General features: G+C 34.9%; 2 protein-coding genes across 8 annotated transcripts in view; one reads left to right on the plus strand and one right to left on the minus strand.

Moving 5' to 3' along the window:
• LOC126825605 (liprin-alpha-1) overlaps positions 1-3,083 on the minus strand; it is a 101,168-nt gene extending 98,085 nt beyond the window's left edge. For all 6 annotated transcript variants that reach the window (XM_050555291.1, XM_050555289.1, XM_050555292.1 and 3 more), the window contains exon 1: positions 2,558-3,083. In XM_050555291.1, coding sequence (XP_050411248.1) covers positions 2,558-2,797 — 240 coding nt within the window. In that variant the 5' untranslated portion in view covers positions 2,798-3,083. The remainder of the gene's footprint in view (positions 1-2,557) is intronic.
• On the plus strand, positions 786-16,628 carry LOC126825606 (putative transmembrane protein 183BP). 2 transcript variants are annotated; one of them, XM_050555297.1, is made up of 5 exons: positions 786-841; positions 7,169-7,255; positions 8,773-8,883; positions 11,252-11,480; positions 13,748-16,628. In XM_050555297.1, exons 1-5 carry the CDS (start codon positions 835-837, stop codon positions 14,322-14,324), a joined length of 1,011 nt encoding a protein of 336 aa, XP_050411254.1. In that variant the 5' UTR covers positions 786-834; the 3' UTR covers positions 14,325-16,628. The 2 variants fall into 2 exon arrangements, with proteins under 2 accessions (XP_050411254.1, XP_050411252.1); XM_050555295.2 differs by lacking the exon at positions 786-841 and adding an exon at positions 3,162-3,307.
• The last annotated feature ends 4,939 nt before the right edge of the window (positions 16,629-21,567 follow it).

Raw genomic sequence — 21,567 nt, forward strand, 5'->3', positions numbered from 1 at the left:
TATTTAAAGACATGAAAATAACTGTAATGCAATATGATTTAAAGCATTTTAAAGGATATAAATATTGGCAATGTAAGTACATACATGTAGCACTATCCATATTTAAACTGGACAATAATTACAATGTTACAATATTCTCATTTTTGTGTTAGCATATCAACTTTAGCAAATCAATTTTATAAACCAACATTGTCAGTTAAATAATTCAATTAGTATGCAAAATAACTAATTTATCAAAATATGGCCCTCTATTCTTTTTTAAACATTTTAAATTCAGATGGTCAGCAAACTCACAAAACTATACAGAAAATTAACAGTCAAATATTGTACTAATAAAAAAATACACACGTACCAGTAATTTAAACTAAAGTAACATTTGCGCGCACATACTACATGTACATGTAGTAAAGAAATGAAACGGGGATCTAAAATTTTACTTTTTAACACCAACTGGGCTAATGAAGATGGGAAGTAAACAAAATGATCTATATATAGGGAACTAAGAATATACAATATAAAATTAATTATATATGCACACCCATGAAAAAGGTTTAACTGACTTCATGTTTCATCTAACATGATGTGAAATACATGTATCATAACGAGATTAATATAATCATAGTTCCTAATTAATAGATGGCATACATATAGAGAACACCAAATATAATATACCGGTAACTTATCTTCAGGTCAATAAAGATTAAGTACAATGTACATGCACACCATGTTATGATTGGTTAGTTATGAGCTAACTACTATTTATAGAATATACATTGCATGTATATTACAAAATCATAGTCTAGATTTCTCTTCATTACTGAAAATGTGTTAACCATGCAAGGTAGGAGTGAATGTCCTTTTTTACTAATATAAAGGCTTACGGTACTAGATCGTTAACAAATGACCTTAACATGAGTGACAGCAAATTATCTATTATAGATTCTCCCTATACATGTTTCTTATAGTTATACCTTAGGTTTTTAATACTGTACTAGAAATTTTCTCACCTCAATTAGTTTAAGAATTTGAAACTTACATAGTGTTTATTATACATGTAATGTACCCATACATGTAATGTACCCATACATGTACGTGTACTTCACCATGTACACTATAATTAATATTTCAATTTGAAAATCAATGATTCCTTTGGAAAATCAAAGCATGAATAAAAAATTAGATCGTCAAGGAATTGAATAGAAGCAGGGATAATTCTAACGGTATTGGTCGGGTGGAAAATTGAGCGAGAAGTCAAGTGATGTAAACAAAGCTCTTTATCGGCATTTGCTAATTTTGTTGAATGAACACTCCGGAATTTATAACAGTATTTATTGCTATATTAATATATATCCATCATTATGCAATGAAATATCCTAAATAACATAAAATGGAAGACATTTTTTTTTCAAAGTTTATGTTAAATACCATCCTGAAAAATCAAAACAGCGTTATATCGTGGTATGTTCGGTTTTTCAACATTTTTCTGAAGAAAGTGTTTTTGACAATTTTTATTTCTGTAACGGTTCTATATCGAAAAACCAAAATACCGCCCAGCTCTAACAGTGTGTATGGTCTAGTAGTATAGTAGTAAAGTATACATGTTAGAGCAATCACATCAAACAATCTATTACAAATATTGTTATGTCAGCGTGTGTGTGTGTGTGTTTGCAAAGTCTCCAACCGATGCAAAGTGGTATCAGGTGTTCTGAGAAGTTCAGAATACTGTACATATGCACATGTACACAACAGTATCTAAATAGGGTGATAATTTTACATGCTAATGAACTTGAGGTGCATTTTAATTTATTTGTTTAAATTTAATCATTGTCATAGTAAAAGGGTCATTATTTGGAAATGAATTGAATTTTTATTTCAGAAAATAACATCTTCAAAATAAAGAACACAATATATTACATGTATGATAGACTGTCCCCAATCATGTCATTTCAACTGTTTAATAATTTATTATAAGTAGAGGTCTAGCTTTTGAATGTCTTATAAACAGACACAATATTGAATAACACCCCCTATTTGCTTACATTACTTTGCTTGTCCTAAATTTGATTATAGGGCCCATTCATTTGTGAACAGAAGTGGAAATAATTCAAGATATGTGTAAACATATTTCAAGGTTTATCAATTCTCTTATCAGAAAGGCTTGAATTAGTCATAGGTAAAATAGAAACTGATTCATTCACATTTAGATCATCCACATGTAACTCACAAATTCTGAAGAAAATTGGAAAATATTGACCAATCAGTGCCAGAACGAGGTTAGGTATGACATCACTCTTGTAGGAAGTTATATCCTATGCATTACTGGGGTCATGTTTTATCAAAGAAAACCGTTCTTTTTTACAGTAAGCAACGTAAATCTGATAACCTACAGGTTATTTCACATTAATACCATATGAATGCTCCCTTTCGACACGAGTGGGGGCTTAATTTATACAATATGGCGCCCATATATGGAACTGTCATTGAAATAATCAGATCCCTTATATTACCGATGCCAGTCTCACGCCTCCCCCGCAACATCAAAGAAAATGTGACATACCTGTGGCGTTGTCATCTGCAGTTGTTTCTGAAGATAACCACGGTCTTTTTCTATTTCGGCTAACTTTGCTTGCGTTCGCGATAAAGCTTCTTGAGACTCGCCAAGAGTTTCCATCAATTTATCTCTCTCATCCAACATATTCACCATCAATTGTTCAAAGTTCGAGTCCTCCCCACAATCCTGTGAGTCTCTATCATTCGTACCATCCTCAGATATCGTGGGCATCACATCGCACATCATCTTGGCGATATTATCTATTCGCAGATTTTCTTAAAATTTGGAAACTGGGGGAATCAACCCAAACCAGGGATGGATTTTGAAGAGGTCTATTCCTCTAACATGCAAGTTTCACTGTCAATTACCAGATTCCTTACACCACCATCACTTCATTTTTCTTTCTGATAAGTCCAAAAACACTAGAATATTTCCGCCGCTTCATCAATAATCTATCCTAACACCCAATCCAGGTGTAATTCTTGTAAGAAACCGGCTACTCCTGTCCATCACTAGATTATTGCAGAAGCCATTTTACTTTACGGGAAAGTGTGTCAATCCCATAATTCAATACATTTATCAGGTGCGACAACTCGTAGCTAACATCAGAGGGCGCTGGTATTGCAAGACGATTGACGGCGAAAATGTGAAGGAATGGAATTGTTTGAATTTATTAAGATATTTTCAAGATGCCTAGACACAGGGAGACGAAAAAGGACCGCAAACTTGCTCTGAGTGAGCGAATGGTCATAAATGGTATTACTATACGATTGTTTTCGCTCTGGTAACCGATATTAAATTTTCTATCGATAGCAACATTTTATGATGAAATGCTAAATCGCAAGTAGAAATACTTAGTAGGCAACTTGTAGAGTCTGTTTTCAAAATTCAAGAAGAGGCCATTATTGAGTAAAACATCATTGTTTGGACTAATTGAAAACAAAAGCAATTTTAGAATCCCTACACCATATTTTTCTAACCTTTACCCTTGCTAGTTTTTATTCTTGATACTATAATCAATAACTGAAAGGAAAGGCCCATCCGGCATCCCAAACTTAGGCTGCCTGTCTTGTCTACAGCTAGCTCCGCTTGAGAACATTCCCTAAGCTAATTAACCAACATTTTAATTCCTACATCGACGATTTTAGTCGAAAACACTGAGTATGCTTTTAGTAATTTTTAAAAGTATTTATTTCTCTTCTATTGTCATATTCAATGAAATTAAATATGTTTTATTTAGCCGCTGTGTGTATGAAAGATGTCAAACTAACCAAAGCCGAATCACAAAATAGTCCTCTAATTATTCCATATGGCGGCGCCCATGAAACATAATTTCACAGAGGCGGTTTTGTTTGCGAAGACAAATTTAGGAGTATCTAACCTTGTTTTGAAAGATAAACAGATTGAAACTCTTGCGACAGTTTACAATGGCAAAGAATGTATTGTAATATTACCCACTAGCACATATTATATACCGCTTTTAACGTAGTGGCAGAAGTTGACAGTTTGCCAATGACACGTGTTTACATAATACATGTGCTTCATCAAGTTATTTTTACTCTGTTGTGTACACAAAGCGGTAGTCCCGTCGATAAGTCCTGCCTCAAAATGATCACGTGAGCGTTTTAAATGGAGTCTATTTGGGGCAGTGATCATTATCTCGAAGTATGACGTAGAAGGATTGCTGCGTGCAGTTTGGGAAAGGCCCTAACTTAGTAACTAAGGGGGGGGAGTTGTATGGCCGAATGGTGTGGTTTCAATTCCTAGGTTGGACGTGACGAGTAGGGTTGCCTGTCCTACCCCATGGGTTTCCTCCCATTGCTAAAGCGAATTATTGAAATAAAATATAAATGATGTCAGCACAATTTTTTTTAAAAATATTTTTTGATAATATACATAAAATGCTACCCCCAAATTTTTATTTCCTCAAAATATTGTAATTAGATCCAAAATTATGGAATTTTAAAATCCGAAATCAACGGCAATAATGTAATCAAAATGCTCTATACCAGTCAATGCATGGCATGGCTCCAAAATAAATGCTTTTCAGACATATCTGAGTAACGTTTTAAGCGGTATTTTCCCATCAGAATCACTAGTACCAATTTTAAAACTGAAATCTGCACGTTATAGTCAGGTTAGATTTATTAAAATCGTAATAATTTGAATGATAATATGACAAATATTTATAATCTGGATGATACCACCAAAAAAGTAGGCTATATTTAGTACCAATTTTAAAACTGAAATCTGCACGTTATAGTCAGCTAAGATTTTTTTAAATCATAATAATTCGATGTCAAATATTTATAAACTAGATAATACCACAAAAAGAGTAGGCTATATTTAGTCGATATTTAGCAAATTTCATTCTGCAAAACAGATAAATCCTGTTTTCTACGACTGTAATTGTCGTAGCTCAGGGTGTCACGCACCATAATAATCACAAAAATGTTACCTATCTTTTGATTGGTTCTATATTAAAATCACGCAGAAACTAATTATAAGGTGCGGATTCACCAGTGAAGTGAGCCGTAGCAATTTGCTTTTATGGAAAATCTACGGCCATGTGATGTCGGAGCAGTATTTTCCCGCAAGCGTCTCCCGTACATAAACGGTAATTTCACTTACATTTCGATAATTTTTTAGCGTGTCAGTGGATGTTAAACTCTCTCTCTCTCTCACTCACTCTCTCTCATATGATCAATTTTGTGCAAATATCTTGTTCTCATTATTATAGCCGCTGTCCGGACCAAATTTCCCTCATTGCACACTGCATGGCATATGCCCATGTTTATTATTCTGGTAGGAGCAGAAAAGTAGGACATTAAGAAACCCATTTCATTTCATATCTTGTTCTCTTAATAACTACATGTACATATGTAATACTAATAGGTACGCTTTTGTTTTCAGCAAGAAGTGATTTCGGAATCTCAACAAAATGTTCAAAAACTTAAAGATACATTATGGGAGCTGACAGTTCTCACCATAATAGTTAACAAATAGATAATGTAAAAGGAATTTGCTGAAAATTTCAGTCAAATTTTTCCACTCTGAACCAAGATTTTAGCGATTGAATTTTCGGCCTAGCCCCGATCAACATTCCTAAAGTCGGTACCGTATAAAAAACATACATGTAGTCTCGATCATCCATTTTATGATTAAATCAAGAATGAAAGTGGAGCAGCAAATGGGATTCTAATCCAGTAAACATCGCAGGCTAGCATTGACATCAAGAGTTGATTATGGGTTGGATAAGTTAATACATTACAGGCCTAAATAAAGACCTGCAATAGGCAGATTTAGCTCTTGCATAATGTATGTTTAAGATTGTTTGCTGTGATCAGTCTGATAAAATAACAAATAATCTATTAAAAGAAGTCATGTCTGTGTCATATGTCTTGGCTGTCGCGGTACCTACATGTAGCAATGGGTGCGAAGGCGTAGGAAAATTCATTGCATATGGTGTCTTTAATCATTGTCCATTTATCATAAATATTGAAACCTAAGTAAAATTCTCTGATTATCCCCTGCCCACATCTTTTTCATGCTTTTTATCTCAGAAACTGTTGGTGTCTTTAATCATTGTCCATTTATCATAAATATCGAAGCCTAAGTAAATTCACTGATTATCTCCTGCCCACGTCTTTTTCCGTGGTTTTTATCTCAGAAACTGTTGTATGATTCAGTCTTTCACTTTTTCAACATCTGCTCACCATCAAGTTTATCAACATACACACCAAGAGGTCAGACAATCTACACATGCATCTTTGACGTCACTTAAGCAGACAGCCCTTAATCGTCAGGCTGCCATTTAGTGACACCGTCTCATTTTTTACCTGTGTGCGCTCCATGGGTGTCTTTCAAGGAATCCAGTATTTTTATAGGTCCACATTTATGCCGTCGCCACTGTCTGTGTGTGTGTGTATATGTATGTCTGTGGGTCGCCTGAAATGACCCCAGAGGCAGAGCCAAGCGTAATTTTTGTGTTTGTCGTATACAGGACGCGATTCTGAATGGATCAGCTTGGATTTTGGCATATATACATGTACATGTATTCCTTATAACCTTAGGACGGCAACTATTGATTTTGGTGCATGTCCCGACCCTCAGTGGAAGAGCCATAGCCACACCCAATTTTTGCGTTTAGCGTCCCAAAGGCCACAATTCTGAATGGATTATCTTGGAACTTGGTACATGTATACTTATTCCTTTTACCCAAAGGCGCCAATTATTGATGTTGGTGCATGCCTCAACCCCCTAGTCTGTAAATTTTGCAAAACAAACCCAATGCCTAGCCTTCTTTGCCTCTTGTCATATTAATTATAGTCATTGCAGCCATTTCATATTTTATTCTCTTCATTTTAAAAAGTACCATATCAATCAAAGCAGGAATGTGGACATATATTGCAGCCTTAGTGACGCTTTTGTTCTAGTAAGATTTTGTGTCTCTATTTTCCATACCAAAATTGCCATGCTTTTATTGGAAATAACCACCCAATAAATACTTTTGTAGGAAAGTTTCTTTAAGACTTTGCTGGGTTTTTTTTTTTAAAAATATGTAATTTGAAATGTAAATTATATTTTAAACTCAAACATCCAATTGATTTTTTTCAGATGTAAAATTGAGTGATTTTGCCAATGCCTCAATGTCCAACCCTAGTGCTCATCCAAAGAAGGGTGTCTTCAATGTCCATTTAGATTGTAAGTAATCATTTCCCATTTTCATCCATTAGAGATCGGGGGCTAAGCAGATTGATTTAAAGAAGTGTAAAAAATAATTTGATACTTATCAGTATTTGAGAATACAGTCCCCTGTTGTTTGCATTTTTGGAGTATTTTTTTTTATCTGAAATCTTAGTATTTGTTTTAATGATTGGATTACACAAATTCTGAATTGCACTTACTAACTGAACTATATGTTGAATATAATGTCGTGCCCGCCAACTCGGCCAAACGTTCACTGCATTGCCTTTAAACTGTGCTCTGATATTTGGACATCATTGGGGAAGTTTTTCTTTGTCAGATACTGAATTAAATAAACCTAGCTCTCTATCACTTTCAAATGAAATGAAATGGGTTTTGACAGTGGCGGACCCAGGTGTTGTGGGGGGGGGGGGCCCTACATCTGGTCTCCTAAATCACCGTATAAAATATTCCTACTACTCAATTTTCAAATTCAAACTGTCAAGGGTTCTTTTATTTGCATGCCAATGAGTACAGTATCTAAAAAAAAAACAATGTCCGAGCATTACCATCTTTTTGTTAAGTATAGAATTAGAATAAATAAAACCAAGACAATGTACGGACTATTTCTATTTTTCTCGTTTTCTCTTATTTAGTGACATTCAATTACTTTTTTGAATTGTCAGATGTCCTCTCACAGTGAGAATTATTAGTGAGCAGAAATTTGTCTGTGTATTGGTTATCACTGTCACTTCAGACAGTTATATAGAAGGATAACTATTGTTTTCCTTTTGCTTTCGTTACTTCCATTTCTTGAAATCTTCATTACGCATATATTGTAGCAATGATCTCTGTTTTAAAATTATATTTGGAACGTATTTAACCAGTACTGTTACATATGTGATAATGACTGACACCAATATTGTTTTTAAATTTAAATGGTCTCTTTGGATGGGAGGGGGGCACGGTGGCTAAGTGGGTAAGACGCTGGCTCGCTAGCCTGAAGGTCAGGTGTTCGATCCCTGCATTGGCCAAGAAAGCTCATCCAGATTTTCCGGCGTAGTTCCCCTTTGTCAGTGATGCAGGACGGAGGGCCTGACAAGGACAGCAGTCTAGTCGTTTGGATGGGACGGAAAACCAAGGTTCCATGTACATATTGGTGTGCACCTTAAAAAAGATCCTTTGACAGTTGGAATTCGATATAAGAGTAGGCTGTAGTGCTGCTGTCCGGGCAAAACTTCCCTTATAGCACACTGTATGGCGTATGCCCGTCTTCATTAGCCCAGTTCGGAGCAGAACAGTAGGACGTTGAAACCCCATTTCATTTCATTTCATTTCATTGCTCTGGATGGGCTACATAATAACTATGTCTAAAATGCTCTAGTGGTTTGGTTGTCCAGTACTGTCGGCATAGATCATAAGCTTCAACTTTCATAAGCTTACATCAACATTTAAAGATACAAAGTTGTAACTTTAGGAACACTTTTTATATAGTTCTCCAAAGTTTTCAAAACATGAAATATTTTATTTTTCAGCAAATAAAATTAGTAAGGTGTCAAATCTTGGTAAAGAAGATTTAAGTTGGTTTGAGAAAGATCTGGATGATTTTGAAATTAAAACAGAAACTACTGAAGGGGAGACAGAAGGTAAAATGTAAAAGTCTCTTTAAACTCGTCAGAAGTAGCAGAAAACAACAGGCATTCTAACTGTGAAAACCATAAGCAGCTATTTTGAATAATTCAGCATAGTAAGTTCGATAATGAGCATTTTCTGCTCAGGGTAAGCAGAGCAATAAGCAATTTGATTGGTCAAGATTTTGGAGCGCAATAACTATCCTTCTAATTGAGCTAGAATGTTTACACTTGGTTTAGGTGTTTATTAGGTGAATGTCTTAACGGAGTTCGATGATGAGAATTTTCTGCTTATGGTACACAGAGATAAGCAATTTGATTGGTTGATGCTTTGGGACACAATAACATGAATACCTTGACTAAGTTCAATAATGGACATTTTCTGCTGAGGGTAAGCAGAGCGATAAGCAATTTGATTGATCGAGACTTTGGAACACAATAACTCTCCTTCTAATTGAGGTTGGATGGCCAAATGGTTAACACATGTGCGCTGTATCATAAGGTCTGTCATTGAGTCTACTGCCGTGGTTTTGATTCCCAGATTGTATGTGACAAGGAGTAGGGTCGCCTTTCAAACCTCGTGGGTTTCCTCCCACTGCTAAAGACCCCTACGTGTAAGTGAATTGTTGAAATAAAATTGAACTGTGTGTTAGTCCTGAAATGACCTAATTTGTGTAGAGTGGGGGTTAAACCCCATTTACCTCTCTCTCTCTCTCTCTCTCTCTCTCTCTCTATCTCTCTCTCTCTCTGTCTAGAGGTATGGCCCTTGTTTCACTTTGTTGCACCTTATGAACGCTCTAACATGAGTTATCAGTCAATCTGTATGAAATTTATATGCGTCATTTAAATCCTATTGAATTTCAACAATTTCCATTAATTACATCTAGAGTTATGGCACTTGTTTCACTTTGTTCAGCCATTTTAATGCTGGATTATCATCAGATAAGTATGAAATTTATGTGCACTAGTTAAATTTGTGAAATGGAGGTCTATTAACTTCTAGAGTTATGGCCCTTGTTTTTACTTTGTGAACTTTCTGCATGTTTGAATGATAAAAGTTATCATCCCATGCATTATTTGAATTAGTAAAACGAAAAAGCCTATCAAATTTCAACAATTTCTGTTAATTACTCCCAGAGTTAATGCCCTTATTTCAGTTTGTAGAACCTTGTGAACCCTCAAACGATGAAAATTATAATTATAATGCGATCTGTATTAAATTATCTTGTAAATGCCCCCATTTACCTACAAAAGAATAAATATGTGACAGCTCGGACGATTTATCTGCTCTGAGCGTATATTTATTGTTGCCTAGCAACTTATCTTTTGTTAATATTTATTCTGTGACTTTAACATAACAAACCCAATGTCTAGCCTTTTTTGCCGCTTGTCATATTACAGTCATTGCAGCCATTTCATATTTCATAGTCTTAATTTTAAAATGTACCATATCAATCAAAGCAGGAATGGGACGTATATTGCAGCAGTAGCAATGCTCTTGTTTATCAAGTTATTGCCCTTGCCTTTACAACTTTGTAAACGAGTTAATTGTTGCAGTGGCGATTTGATTATGGATTGTTTCCAATTAAATCATTAGTCTTTTTGATACCCGCTTTGTCAACAAATGAAATGATCACAACCACTTTTAGACTACTCATTGTCTGTTTTTTTCTCTAAGGCCTACCTAGGATGAACACTATTGAAAATTTTTAGATGAATATTGCATTACTATTCACTATTCAAAGTTTGTTTGGTTAATTAACAATTGGATTGACTATTTTGGATTTAGTTGATGGTCATTACATTGACGTTATCTCCTATCCAACAGTTTCAATTTTTGAAATAAATGCCCTAAACTATTTGCTTCAATTAGCTGTTGATACAATCTGATTAAAACACATACCCTATTTCATTTTGTTTTTTATATAGTTCAAAATTTCGTTTGAATTGTCTTTAACCCATGTTCTGGTTGATGTGAGGGCTTATCCAATGAAAAGGTCTGTGGTGCACAGAACTGGGGGTATCCCACTACAAAAATCAACGCTGATTGGTTGATCAAATGTCTGATGTCATAGGGTCAAAAGCCGCTCATGACACGTTGATGCGACTTCTCACTACAACCTGTCGTGGAGGCCATTGAAAGTATAAAAAAACAAAATGAAATATAGATCTGTATTTTAATCAGATTACTGTTGATATTAAGTCAAAATTAATCCCCTTCGTTTTGCATAGGTAACCATGGAGATACAGATAACTGAAGTATTTTGTTAATGGATCATATTAAGCCCCATTCCTTTTTGGGCAATGTACTAGACTATCTCATAATTATTGTAAAACAGATATATTGTTATAGCATATTTTTTTTTTTTTATTATTAAACCAGACAATGTAGAAATAGAAGTAGCGCAACAAACTCCTAGAAAAAATAGAAAATCAAGAAAGGGGAAGCAAATCCAGTTAAGAGAAAAAGATGGCATTGATTATCCAGTAGATTTATGGTATCAGTTGTCCTACTATATATATCCAGAAACTGTTTCAGTGTTTGCTCGTCTGTGTAAATCAACCAGCAGAATAGTCTCAACAAATTCTTTCTGGAGAAACTTATATACAAGGTAATTGACATTGTTATTGAAATTTGTTAAAAAGCAATCACTTTCACTCTGAACAGAAGTAGAATAAAATGTATGTCAGCATCCTTTACACAGATATATTGTATCTGCCAATAAAATGACCAGCAATAGGTAGATTTATCTCTTACATAATGCATCTTTAAGACTAAGAGTCACACATACATCATTTGGAGGCAGACCACCATCAAATTTCACCATCCTGATACCTCACAAATTATTGTGTCTATTTATAGCAGTTCTCTCTCTCTCCCTTTTTGCCCTTTTACATGACCGTTTACATGGGTTCGTCTGTCTGTCTGTCCGCCCGTCCGTCTGTTTGTCAATCCGTCACACTTTCTGGGCTAGAATGTTCAAACTTGGTGTACAGTGTTTATTAGATCAATGTCTTGATGGCGTTTGACCACAAACATTTTCTGCTAAGGGTTTAAGCAGAGATAAGCAATTTAATTGGTTGATGCTTTGGGACACGATAATTTTAGTTCTAATTAAGTGAGAGTGATGAAACTTGGTGTATAGTTTCATTACACCATTACCTTGACTAAGTTCGATAATGAGCATTTTCTGCTCGGGGTAAGCAAAGTGATAAACAATTTGATTGGCCGAGACTTTGGAACACAATAACTCTCCTTCTAATTGAGCTAGAATGTTCAAACTTGGCATAGGTGTTTATTAGGTGAGTGCCTTGATGGGAGTTCGAAGATGAGCATTTTCTGCTTAGGGTAAGCAGAGATAAGCAATTTGATTGGTTGATGCTTTGGGACACAATAACTTTAATTAAAATTAAGTGAGAGTGAGGACACTTGATGTATAGTTTTATCACATCAATACCTTGACTAAAATTGATAATAAGCATTTTCTGCTTAGGGTAAGCAGAGCAATAAGCAAAGCGATAAGCAATTTGATTGGTCGAGACTTTGGAACACAATAACTCTTCTTCTAGTTTAGGTAGAATGTTCAAACTTGGTGTAGGCGTTCATTAGGTGAAAACTTTGATGGAGTTGGATGATAGACATCGTCTGCTTACGGTAAGCAGAGATAAGGAATTTGATTGGTTGATGCTTTAGGGCCAGTGACTTTGATTTTAATTAAGTGAGAGTGATGAGTATAGATTGATTATATTATTACCTTGACTAATTTCGATGATGAGAATTTTCTGCTTAGGCTAAGGATCGATAAGCAATTTGATTGGTCAAGACTTTGGAACATAACAACTCTGCTTTTAATTGAGATAGAATGTTTAAACTTAATGTTGATGTTCATTAGGTGAATGTCTTGACTGAGTTCAATGATTAACGATTCGAGCGAAAGCTAAATAAAGCTAAGCAATTTTATTGGTCGATGCTTTGGGACCAGATAACTTTGCTTCTATCTGATAGAGAGTGATGAAACTTGGTGTATAGTTGATAATCGGTTTCATTGCTTGATACTTTTGAAAAAAAATAAATGTGCGATTAATTAATATGTGTCATCTATTTATTTTGGGATTTCGGCGGGGACATCAGCCTCACTGTTGGCTTGTTGGTTTAGAATCAAAGAAGAGGGTTCGAATTAAAAAAATTTTGCCAGGTTTTTGTAAATATTCATGATTTAAAGGCAGAAGTATAATAGAGTTAAGAAGTTGGTTACGCCGATATATATATGACGAATTGTTACATGCTTATAGTATACTAGTTCAAGTTTGTGTATCTCAAAAGTTCATTGATCAACCTCACACAAAATCTGTAGTAAAGACATGACCAATTGTTGCTCTGTCTGTAGTAAAAAGCATTCAGCACAACAAAATGTGGGAAAAGTTACTGCCCTTGCCATTAAACCTTTAAATCTCTTTGAGATTTTTATGGTGAACATTTTGAAGGTGTTTGACTAAGCTAAAGGATGAACTCTATGGAATTCAGTTACTTTTGGTGGATGCTTGATTTTTAGTCCTGAACGTCCCGGATTGACAGAATTGCAATCTTGTGAAGTGGAATTCAGTCCCATCACAGTTGTGTCAGTCCCGACAACGGAGGTGGTGTGAGTAGAATTGTGATGGAATTAAACACAACCAATATGTTTCAGCTATTATGGTTGGTTGAGATATTTTCTTATGCGTTCATCAAAACCTTGCAGTTATCATTGTCAGCCATTTTAAGACTATTGCCTTTTCAAGTCAGGTTTACGGTTAGAGGTCTGAAAAACCTTCCAAGGAAATCATTTTTTAGTTGAAATGCATCATACAGAGTAAATTATTTTCTTAAATCTCATTTCAGATTCTATATCTCAAAGATCAAATTACCCAAAAAATTACAGCCTGTCTGTATTGAGAGAATACATGGTCTTAAAGCAAATGTAGTTCGTGCTCTTTATCATTTTTATCCTCCATTCATAGAAAGACTCACTCAGACTGTGCCATTTGAAAGTGAACCACACAGTCTAGTTGGACAAAGATGCTTACTACTCTGGTATCAACCAGTTAAAAACTACTGGAATTTCTGTTTTAAGTTTGTGAAACCTGGTTTTCTTCATCAAGGCAAAAACACTTTAACAAGTCAACGAGATATTATTGACCATTATGATGATCTCTCGTACAATACAGAAGCTGGCTGTACAATCCTCCAAGTGACGTGCACTCACTTTCTATCAGTTCCAATAGTCATGGGCATGGTATTAAACAGAGTATTTTTGACAGTCAGTGGGCAGGGTATGCGATATCACACACTTCGTTTGATGTTTGATTCCCGATATCAACATCAGTCTATGAATTCTGGGACAGCTTTAGTTTTAGATCCAGTGATAAATGTACGAGTCATTCCCTGGTGGGATCCAAAATATCCTTTTACAACCTGATTTCATTCTATAGCTCAGATACGTAATTTTTATCTAATGATAATGTCCATTGTACCATGGGTTTTTTTTTATAGTAAATTCCTGTGTTTATTTTTAATGTACATGTTTAAATACATCATATAATACCAATGTTTCGGCACGTATGTATTCGTAATTAGAAAATTGACTACTGTTAAAATTGTAGGGGTAATGTTTACTATTGTTAAAATTGTAAGAATAACATGGGGAAAATTGATTATTGTTTATATTTTAGGGATAATGGAGAAACATTGACTGTTGTTAAAATGTAGGGATAATGGGAAAAATTGTTAGCAAGGTTCCGATGAAAGTTGTAATGTTTTAAAGGTCTTGGTCAGATTTTTGAATTCTGTAGAATGTCAGCATGTAGTTATTGAAACATGAATGAAACAATCTAATCCATCAAAAAAACTCACAAATATTAAGACTGATTTAAAATTCAAGCCTAAAATAAAACCAACCCTGTTTGTTGTGTGAATAGCCATATATATATACAAAAATATGATAATTTGTGGATTTGATATGACCAATATCATGTAATATCCGATTAATCACATTGGTGTTGTAGGCAGAATTATTGAGGTAACCTATAATTATCAGATCTATTTTTATCCAGTTCCTATGTATTATTACCACTTGATTTCTTTTTTCTTCAAAAGATTAGAGTTTGACATTACAGATATTGGCTTAGTGGACTGCTGACTTTAAACAGTGTTGTATGATTTGTTATTTGATTTTTATCACCTTTTTCAAGGCTGTATCTTGATTTAATACTGTATAATTATTTAGATTCTAGTATTTCGATTACAATTTTATTGGTATCTCATTTGTTATAAGCTAGCATGCATATCAGTCTTTTATGCTGGTTGTGAAATTATTTCTTATAAGAAAACATTACACTCAAGTCAATCCAATTTTTGTAAATCTTTTCAACACTAGACCTTGAGCTCATTCTTAATACTTGTACAAGTTATAGCAAAATCTTCATTTTTATACGCCAAAGTGGATATGTGGTTGTATATTGCTGTCGCCCTCCGCCCGTCCAACATCACAATTTCTTGTGAACACTCTACAGGCTACATTTATCATCTGATTGTTTTAAAATTGATATATGTTGTTGACTTTAGTGAGATGAAGAATCCTATTTAATTTCAATAATTTCTTCTGTAGTTTTGGCCCCTGTTTCACTTTGTTGCACCTTGTGAATGCTCTAACGCCAAAATTTATCATCCAATCTGTATGAAATTTGTATGCATCAATTAGTAAAATGAAGAAGCCTATTTAATTTCAGCAATTTCCGTTTATTACATCTGAAGTTATGGCCCTTGTTTCACTTTGATGAATGTTGTGAACACTCCAACAACAAAAGTTATTATCCAGATCTGTATGAAATTTAAATGAATGAAACAAAGAAGCCTTTTGAATATCAGTAATTTCTTTCAATTTCAATTTCTTTCACTTTGAACCTTGTGAACGCTCTAACACCAAAGAGTTGTCATCCGATCTGTATAAAATTTGTATGCATCATTAAAATTAGTAAGATGAAGAAACCGATTGAATTTCAGCAATTTCCTTCAATTACATCTCGAGTTATGGCCCTTGTTTAACCTTGATGAACTTTGTGAATGCTCTAATGACAAAAGTTATTATCCGAACTGTGTGAAATTTATATGCATCATTTAAATTTTAAATGAGTGAAACAAAGAAGTCTATTGAATAGACATTTTTATTGTGAAACCTCAAACAACGGAAAGTATAATCTGATCTGTATGAAATTGTCTTGTTAATGCCCCTCATTACCTACAAAAGAATAAATATGCAACAACCCTTGTCAGCCGCTCGAACCATTTAGCTGCTGTGTGCATATGTTTCGTTGCCTGGTAACCTATTATTTACATGAGTGTCTGGAGGAAAAAAAAACCACACCAAAATATAGAGTTAATCCCTTGAAATATCTACGTCTGAGGACTATTCAGCCAAGCAAAATTTAATGAATGCAATTTCCAATTCTTTGTACCAACATTTTAGACTGTTTTGATATTGTTAAATATGCAGACAGAGACAGATGCATATAAAGCTACATCTTGAGAAAATTGTTGTTGTGTTCAAGTTGCAGTGCAATGTCATGACTGTCAAAATATAGTTGTTTTTAGAATTGAGGTTTGGCATTTATAAAGATGTTTAAACGACTTCATTCCATGTTGTTTTGTTATAATATTTATTTATTTTATAAAGTATACAAATATACTATTACTTTATTGAAATAAACCTAATTTAAATATATAATTGTGTCTATAATTTTTTACTTAGAGACTAAACATAAAATTAAGAAAAATCAAATACACTAAAGGAATTTTTTTTTTTATATGGTCAGTAGAAATGACAGTAGCATGTTGAGTAAGAAATCTATAATTCACCCAGTAGTTATATACATATGATAATTGCCAGACTCAGCCCCTCAACGCAGCAATTCGAACCTGGGGCATTCTGATTGTGAGCCTGAATTAAAGTTTAGAAATATAGACTAGAATATGAGCAGGACTAAAAGAATGACGTCACAGATTGTTTATTGATGGAAAGTTACGACTTCCCACGGAGAAAGGCAGAAATTACTAACGTTGAAATTTACTTGTTGCAGGTAATACATGTATTGACATTCGGGTTCGTGTTATACTTATGGAAAGGATATGTTGACACATACAAACAATTTGTAAAGCTTTTCCAGTGACCCTTAAGGGCCCTAAATTAGTTTGAAAAAAAAATTATTTTGTTTATTTATTAAGTCTATTAAAAATCTATCTTCCATACTGACATACAAATTGCATTTGTGTGAGTGTGACAATGACCAGAATGTTCCATTTAACTGTTGATGCAAGGGCACCTTTTTACATTTTAGCCAGGGGCCCCATGCAAGCTTAATCTGTTCAAAGAAATGTGGGGGTCACGGTGCCTAAGTGGGTAAGACGCTAGCTCGCTAGCCTGGGGGTCGGATTTGCGATCCCTGCTTGACCGAGAAAGTTCATCCAGATTTTCAGGCATGGTTCCCCCTTGTCAGTAATGCCTGACGGAGGGCCTGACAAGGACAGCTGTCTAGTCATTCGGATGGGACAAAAAACCGAGGTCCTGTGTACACATTGGCGCGCACATAAAAGATTCCTTGACATTCGATATAAGAGTAGGCCGTAGTCTGGGCAAAATTTCCCTCATAGCACTGTATGACATAATTATGGCCGTCTTCATTAGCCCAGTTCGGAGCAGAGCAGTAGGAGGTTAAACCCTAGCTACGAGAACCTAGCTAAAAATGTTGAGATATACTGACGTAGGATTGAGAGATGAGGTTTGTTATCTAGTTAAACCCCATTTCATTCATTCAAAGAAATGTATAGGCGTGCTGATGTCAACTTTTTAAACACTCTACTTTGATTCTGGACCAATATATTGAAGTGAAGCATAAAATCAATTGCTCAAGGGAAGATTACAGCTTGAACCAAACTGAGCTTGAAATTCTCAATTTCACCTCTCAGTGACTACAACAAAATAATCTTTACATTTTCATTAATTGTCAAACATAAAACTATTATTAACTACCTTTTCAATTTTTCAATTTGTCAATTTGAAAATAGGCAATACAGCTCTATTATTTAAATTTACACACCTTGGGATGTTATTTCCTTTAAATTCTCTTGAACGAGAGGATTAGAATGGGACAGGATCTTGAAGCCTTCCTGTCAATTCCGTCCGTTTTGTGAGAGTTGACATAACATGAGAAAGTGTCATTTTTCACCTGCGCAAACAGGGGCTCAATATTTTTTTTTATCAAGATTTATTTTCAAACCTTGGGGTAGGTGGGTGTACAGGTTTTTTTTTGACATGAGTGAAAGCAAGCGAGTGTGTTTTAACAGTGGGTGTGTTAATTAGTTTTCCTACTCAAAGACCCCGATTCCATTACCTAGAACATAAACGAGAAATACGTCCATGATATGAAAGCGACAGATTCTGAATTTCGAAATTTATATCCCGATTCTGCACCATGTGAATGTGTAAACCCGAAATAATAAAAAAAAAACCAACGAAAAAACGCAATTGTAAATGGGCGAGTATTTGAAATTGTCATATACTGAATATAACGCCTATTATCACTGTCAGTACCAAGTGATAGCTGGGAAAATCTTCCAACACGCAAATTTCGATGTTCTTTACCAGCTCTCAATGCAAAATGAAGACCAAATTGGTAAACAAGAGTGTCCAAAAGAGTTTGTGGGTTACTTTCTCCATGTAACCCCTTATTCCATAAGATATCTTCTTCTTGTTCAGTTATAATGCCTGCTTGTTTTCTTTCTAATCCAATACCTTTCCTTGAAAGATCTTTCATTTTGGCATCTAGCACATTCCTCAGTTCCTGAAATTAGATGTCATCTAAAAATCTCACAAATATTCCATTTTGTCGCAGGAGGGTATTTGGTCTTCGTCGCGGCCTCATTAAACAGAAACTAAAATCTGTGAATCCCATTGCTAGGTGCTGGTCTGAACAGTGATGACCAGTCTCACTGGGCTGAGGGGGGGGGGGGGATCCGCGCCTGCCTAATCTCAGCAATAAAATAAATAAGATATTCGTTCATTTCTTTGAGAGACATCTAAAGTAAATCTTTACACGGTAAATTCTGTCGTTGGTTTGACCATTTCACAAATAAATTCACTGCCCATTTCGCCTTCTGTTTAGTTTGCTGGCATAATCCATTGCTTACAAGGTTTTTTTTAGGTCCGATTAATGAAGAGGTTCAGCAAACCTACTTGTACTGTGTTTTTCATCCGATTTTGCATCCCCGTCAGAAATGTCAGAATACAGGTTATACTCCAAATCAAACTTAGGAAAGCTTATTAATTGATTTTCCTGTATGTCTAAAACGTCCCTCAACACCTTGTCTGTATCTATATCAGTACTATCATTATATATTGTTTTAGATTGAGTAATAAAAATATCCCCTCCACTTGAAGACATGGTTAAACTGAACTACTTCTATGAAGTGTATAATTACAAATGGATGCTGTTTTATGAAACTATTCATTATTTTGTGTTTTAACACAGTGAGTGGTGTTTGGGGTGTGAGTGATGGTGACATTATTTGACCACTGAGATTGTTTAACAGAAAGCTATGTATTAAGTAAGATAAAATCCTCAGACTGTCCATTATGTGACTCGAAAGCAAGGATTCGGGGCTCACGCCTCTCAGCCATGCTTTCTTGTCACATAATAAACAGTCTTCGGACATTATCCATTACATAGTGAAGTATGTTTCATCTCCGCGCAAAGACTGTACGTTTTATTTATAAAAAGTAATAACAATTCTGCTACTTTAATGACCAGGACTCTGACGCCACCATTGCCCGCAAACGCTCTACCAAAATATGGCCTGTGTAAACGTCGAAACCATTAATTCTTACAGGAATGAACTCCTTATGGAATAGGCCTTCTGAAAACATTATGGGATTCTCCTTTGTGGAATGTGGAAAAATAACAGTTATCTCTCATTTTGCAACCAAATTTATAAAATTTGGTAAACGCGATGTTGGACACAGAACCCTTATAAACACTTGCAATAAAGAATGGGTATGGTAATTCTGAATTTTTCGAGATTAAATCTCCGCTTATTCCCTACTTTGAAGTATTAAATGCCACGCAAAAGTTCATAGCCGTAAAGGGTCATGTAAGGGTCTGACAAGCCCTCTTATATTTTTAATAAATACATTTGAACTGAGGTGTTTGTCGATGTTATCAGTCGTTACCGTATATTGTTTTGTTTCCTTGTAATTTGCACCAATTTAATCGTTTAACAAATGATCGTGAGTCAATGTGACGTGCATTATTCAACCACAGATCTTAACTCTCATAATGGGTTTAATTTTTTTTCCTAGAAACACGAGTTCAATTTTAAATATCTATAAATGTTTATTCAAGCAAGAAGGATGCCAGTTGATATGAAGATACAATTGATTACTTAAATGTTTGTTGTCACCCTCTCGGTGCAGGTTCAGGCCGCCCTGACTCAACCATTCGACGGATATCATAAACTATATCTTTGAACCCCAATAGTCTAAACACTTAGGCTGAGGCCTCTTTAAGTTCATTAGGTAATGTATATAAAGCCTAATCTACAAATCAACCGATTTTCATATAGGATATATTCTAGATTGTCATTGAACAAAACATTACCCTGCCTCTCACACCGAATCCGTTTTATGACGATTTGAAAATTCCACCAATCTATGCTGCTCCCTATGTAACAGACCCCCTCCATCTTTATTTGCCGTGAACCAAATTTATGGACCTGTTTTAAATTTGATTGAATCCAAACCGGGAAATTATCTATTTTGAATTTGCTTTCTTTATTAAATGTTAAATAATCAATATGAGTACATTTTAGTTGTTTTAGGTGAAATCGGGAGAGCCTATCTATTTGAATAGTTGGCAGAACATTTGTACAGTCTGAGCCCCCAGACTGTACAGTATAAGACTATAGAGGAGTGGAAGGACAATGGAATCTAGCGCCTGAAAATTTTAGTCAATGTCATGACAGATGGGACCAAATTCTCGTTAACGAGAGGATAAGAAATGGGACAGAATCGTAAGGTTTGTCTGTCAATTTCGCCTGTTTTATGAGAGTATGAAACAAGACTTCTACAGTCTGTCGCTCCACGCCACGACTCACATTAGTCGCACTACTACTGCAAGGGCGATTCACTGTACAAGAGAGGTGAGTTGAAAAATGATGACATAATGGAATTGCGCGCAGTAAGAGAACTTTTTTAGATTATGTAACTAAGCTTTTAATTTTTTGGGACTGGTCTTGAGGGGACTCGCGGGGGCACTTACTTAGTCTCTGAAATGCCATTTACTGGACTTTGGGGAAGATTTTGCCGAATTCTGATGGTCAGAAAATACGTTTTAATTTCTACTGGGATTAAAAATGCAACAAGTAAAAATTCTTAAGTTCAATAGATCGCCTTAACATTTCATAATTTAAAGGTTTTGTTTACGTATTTCTGAAACAAACTATGCTTCCGATAACTTCTTACCAACTGTTCCTACGATAATCAAGAATATATTTTGAATTATCAAAATCTTCGGAAGCTCTCTCAATTCCTTAGACCAACATACTCATAACAGGGATTTTTTTTTCAAACATGACAAGTTGACTAGGTTATGTCATACTATACCGTTGCAATT

Source organism: Patella vulgata, chromosome 6, assembly GCF_932274485.2.
Source record: "Patella vulgata chromosome 6, xgPatVulg1.2, whole genome shotgun sequence".
Classification (NCBI taxonomy): Eukaryota; Metazoa; Mollusca; class Gastropoda; family Patellidae; genus Patella; species Patella vulgata.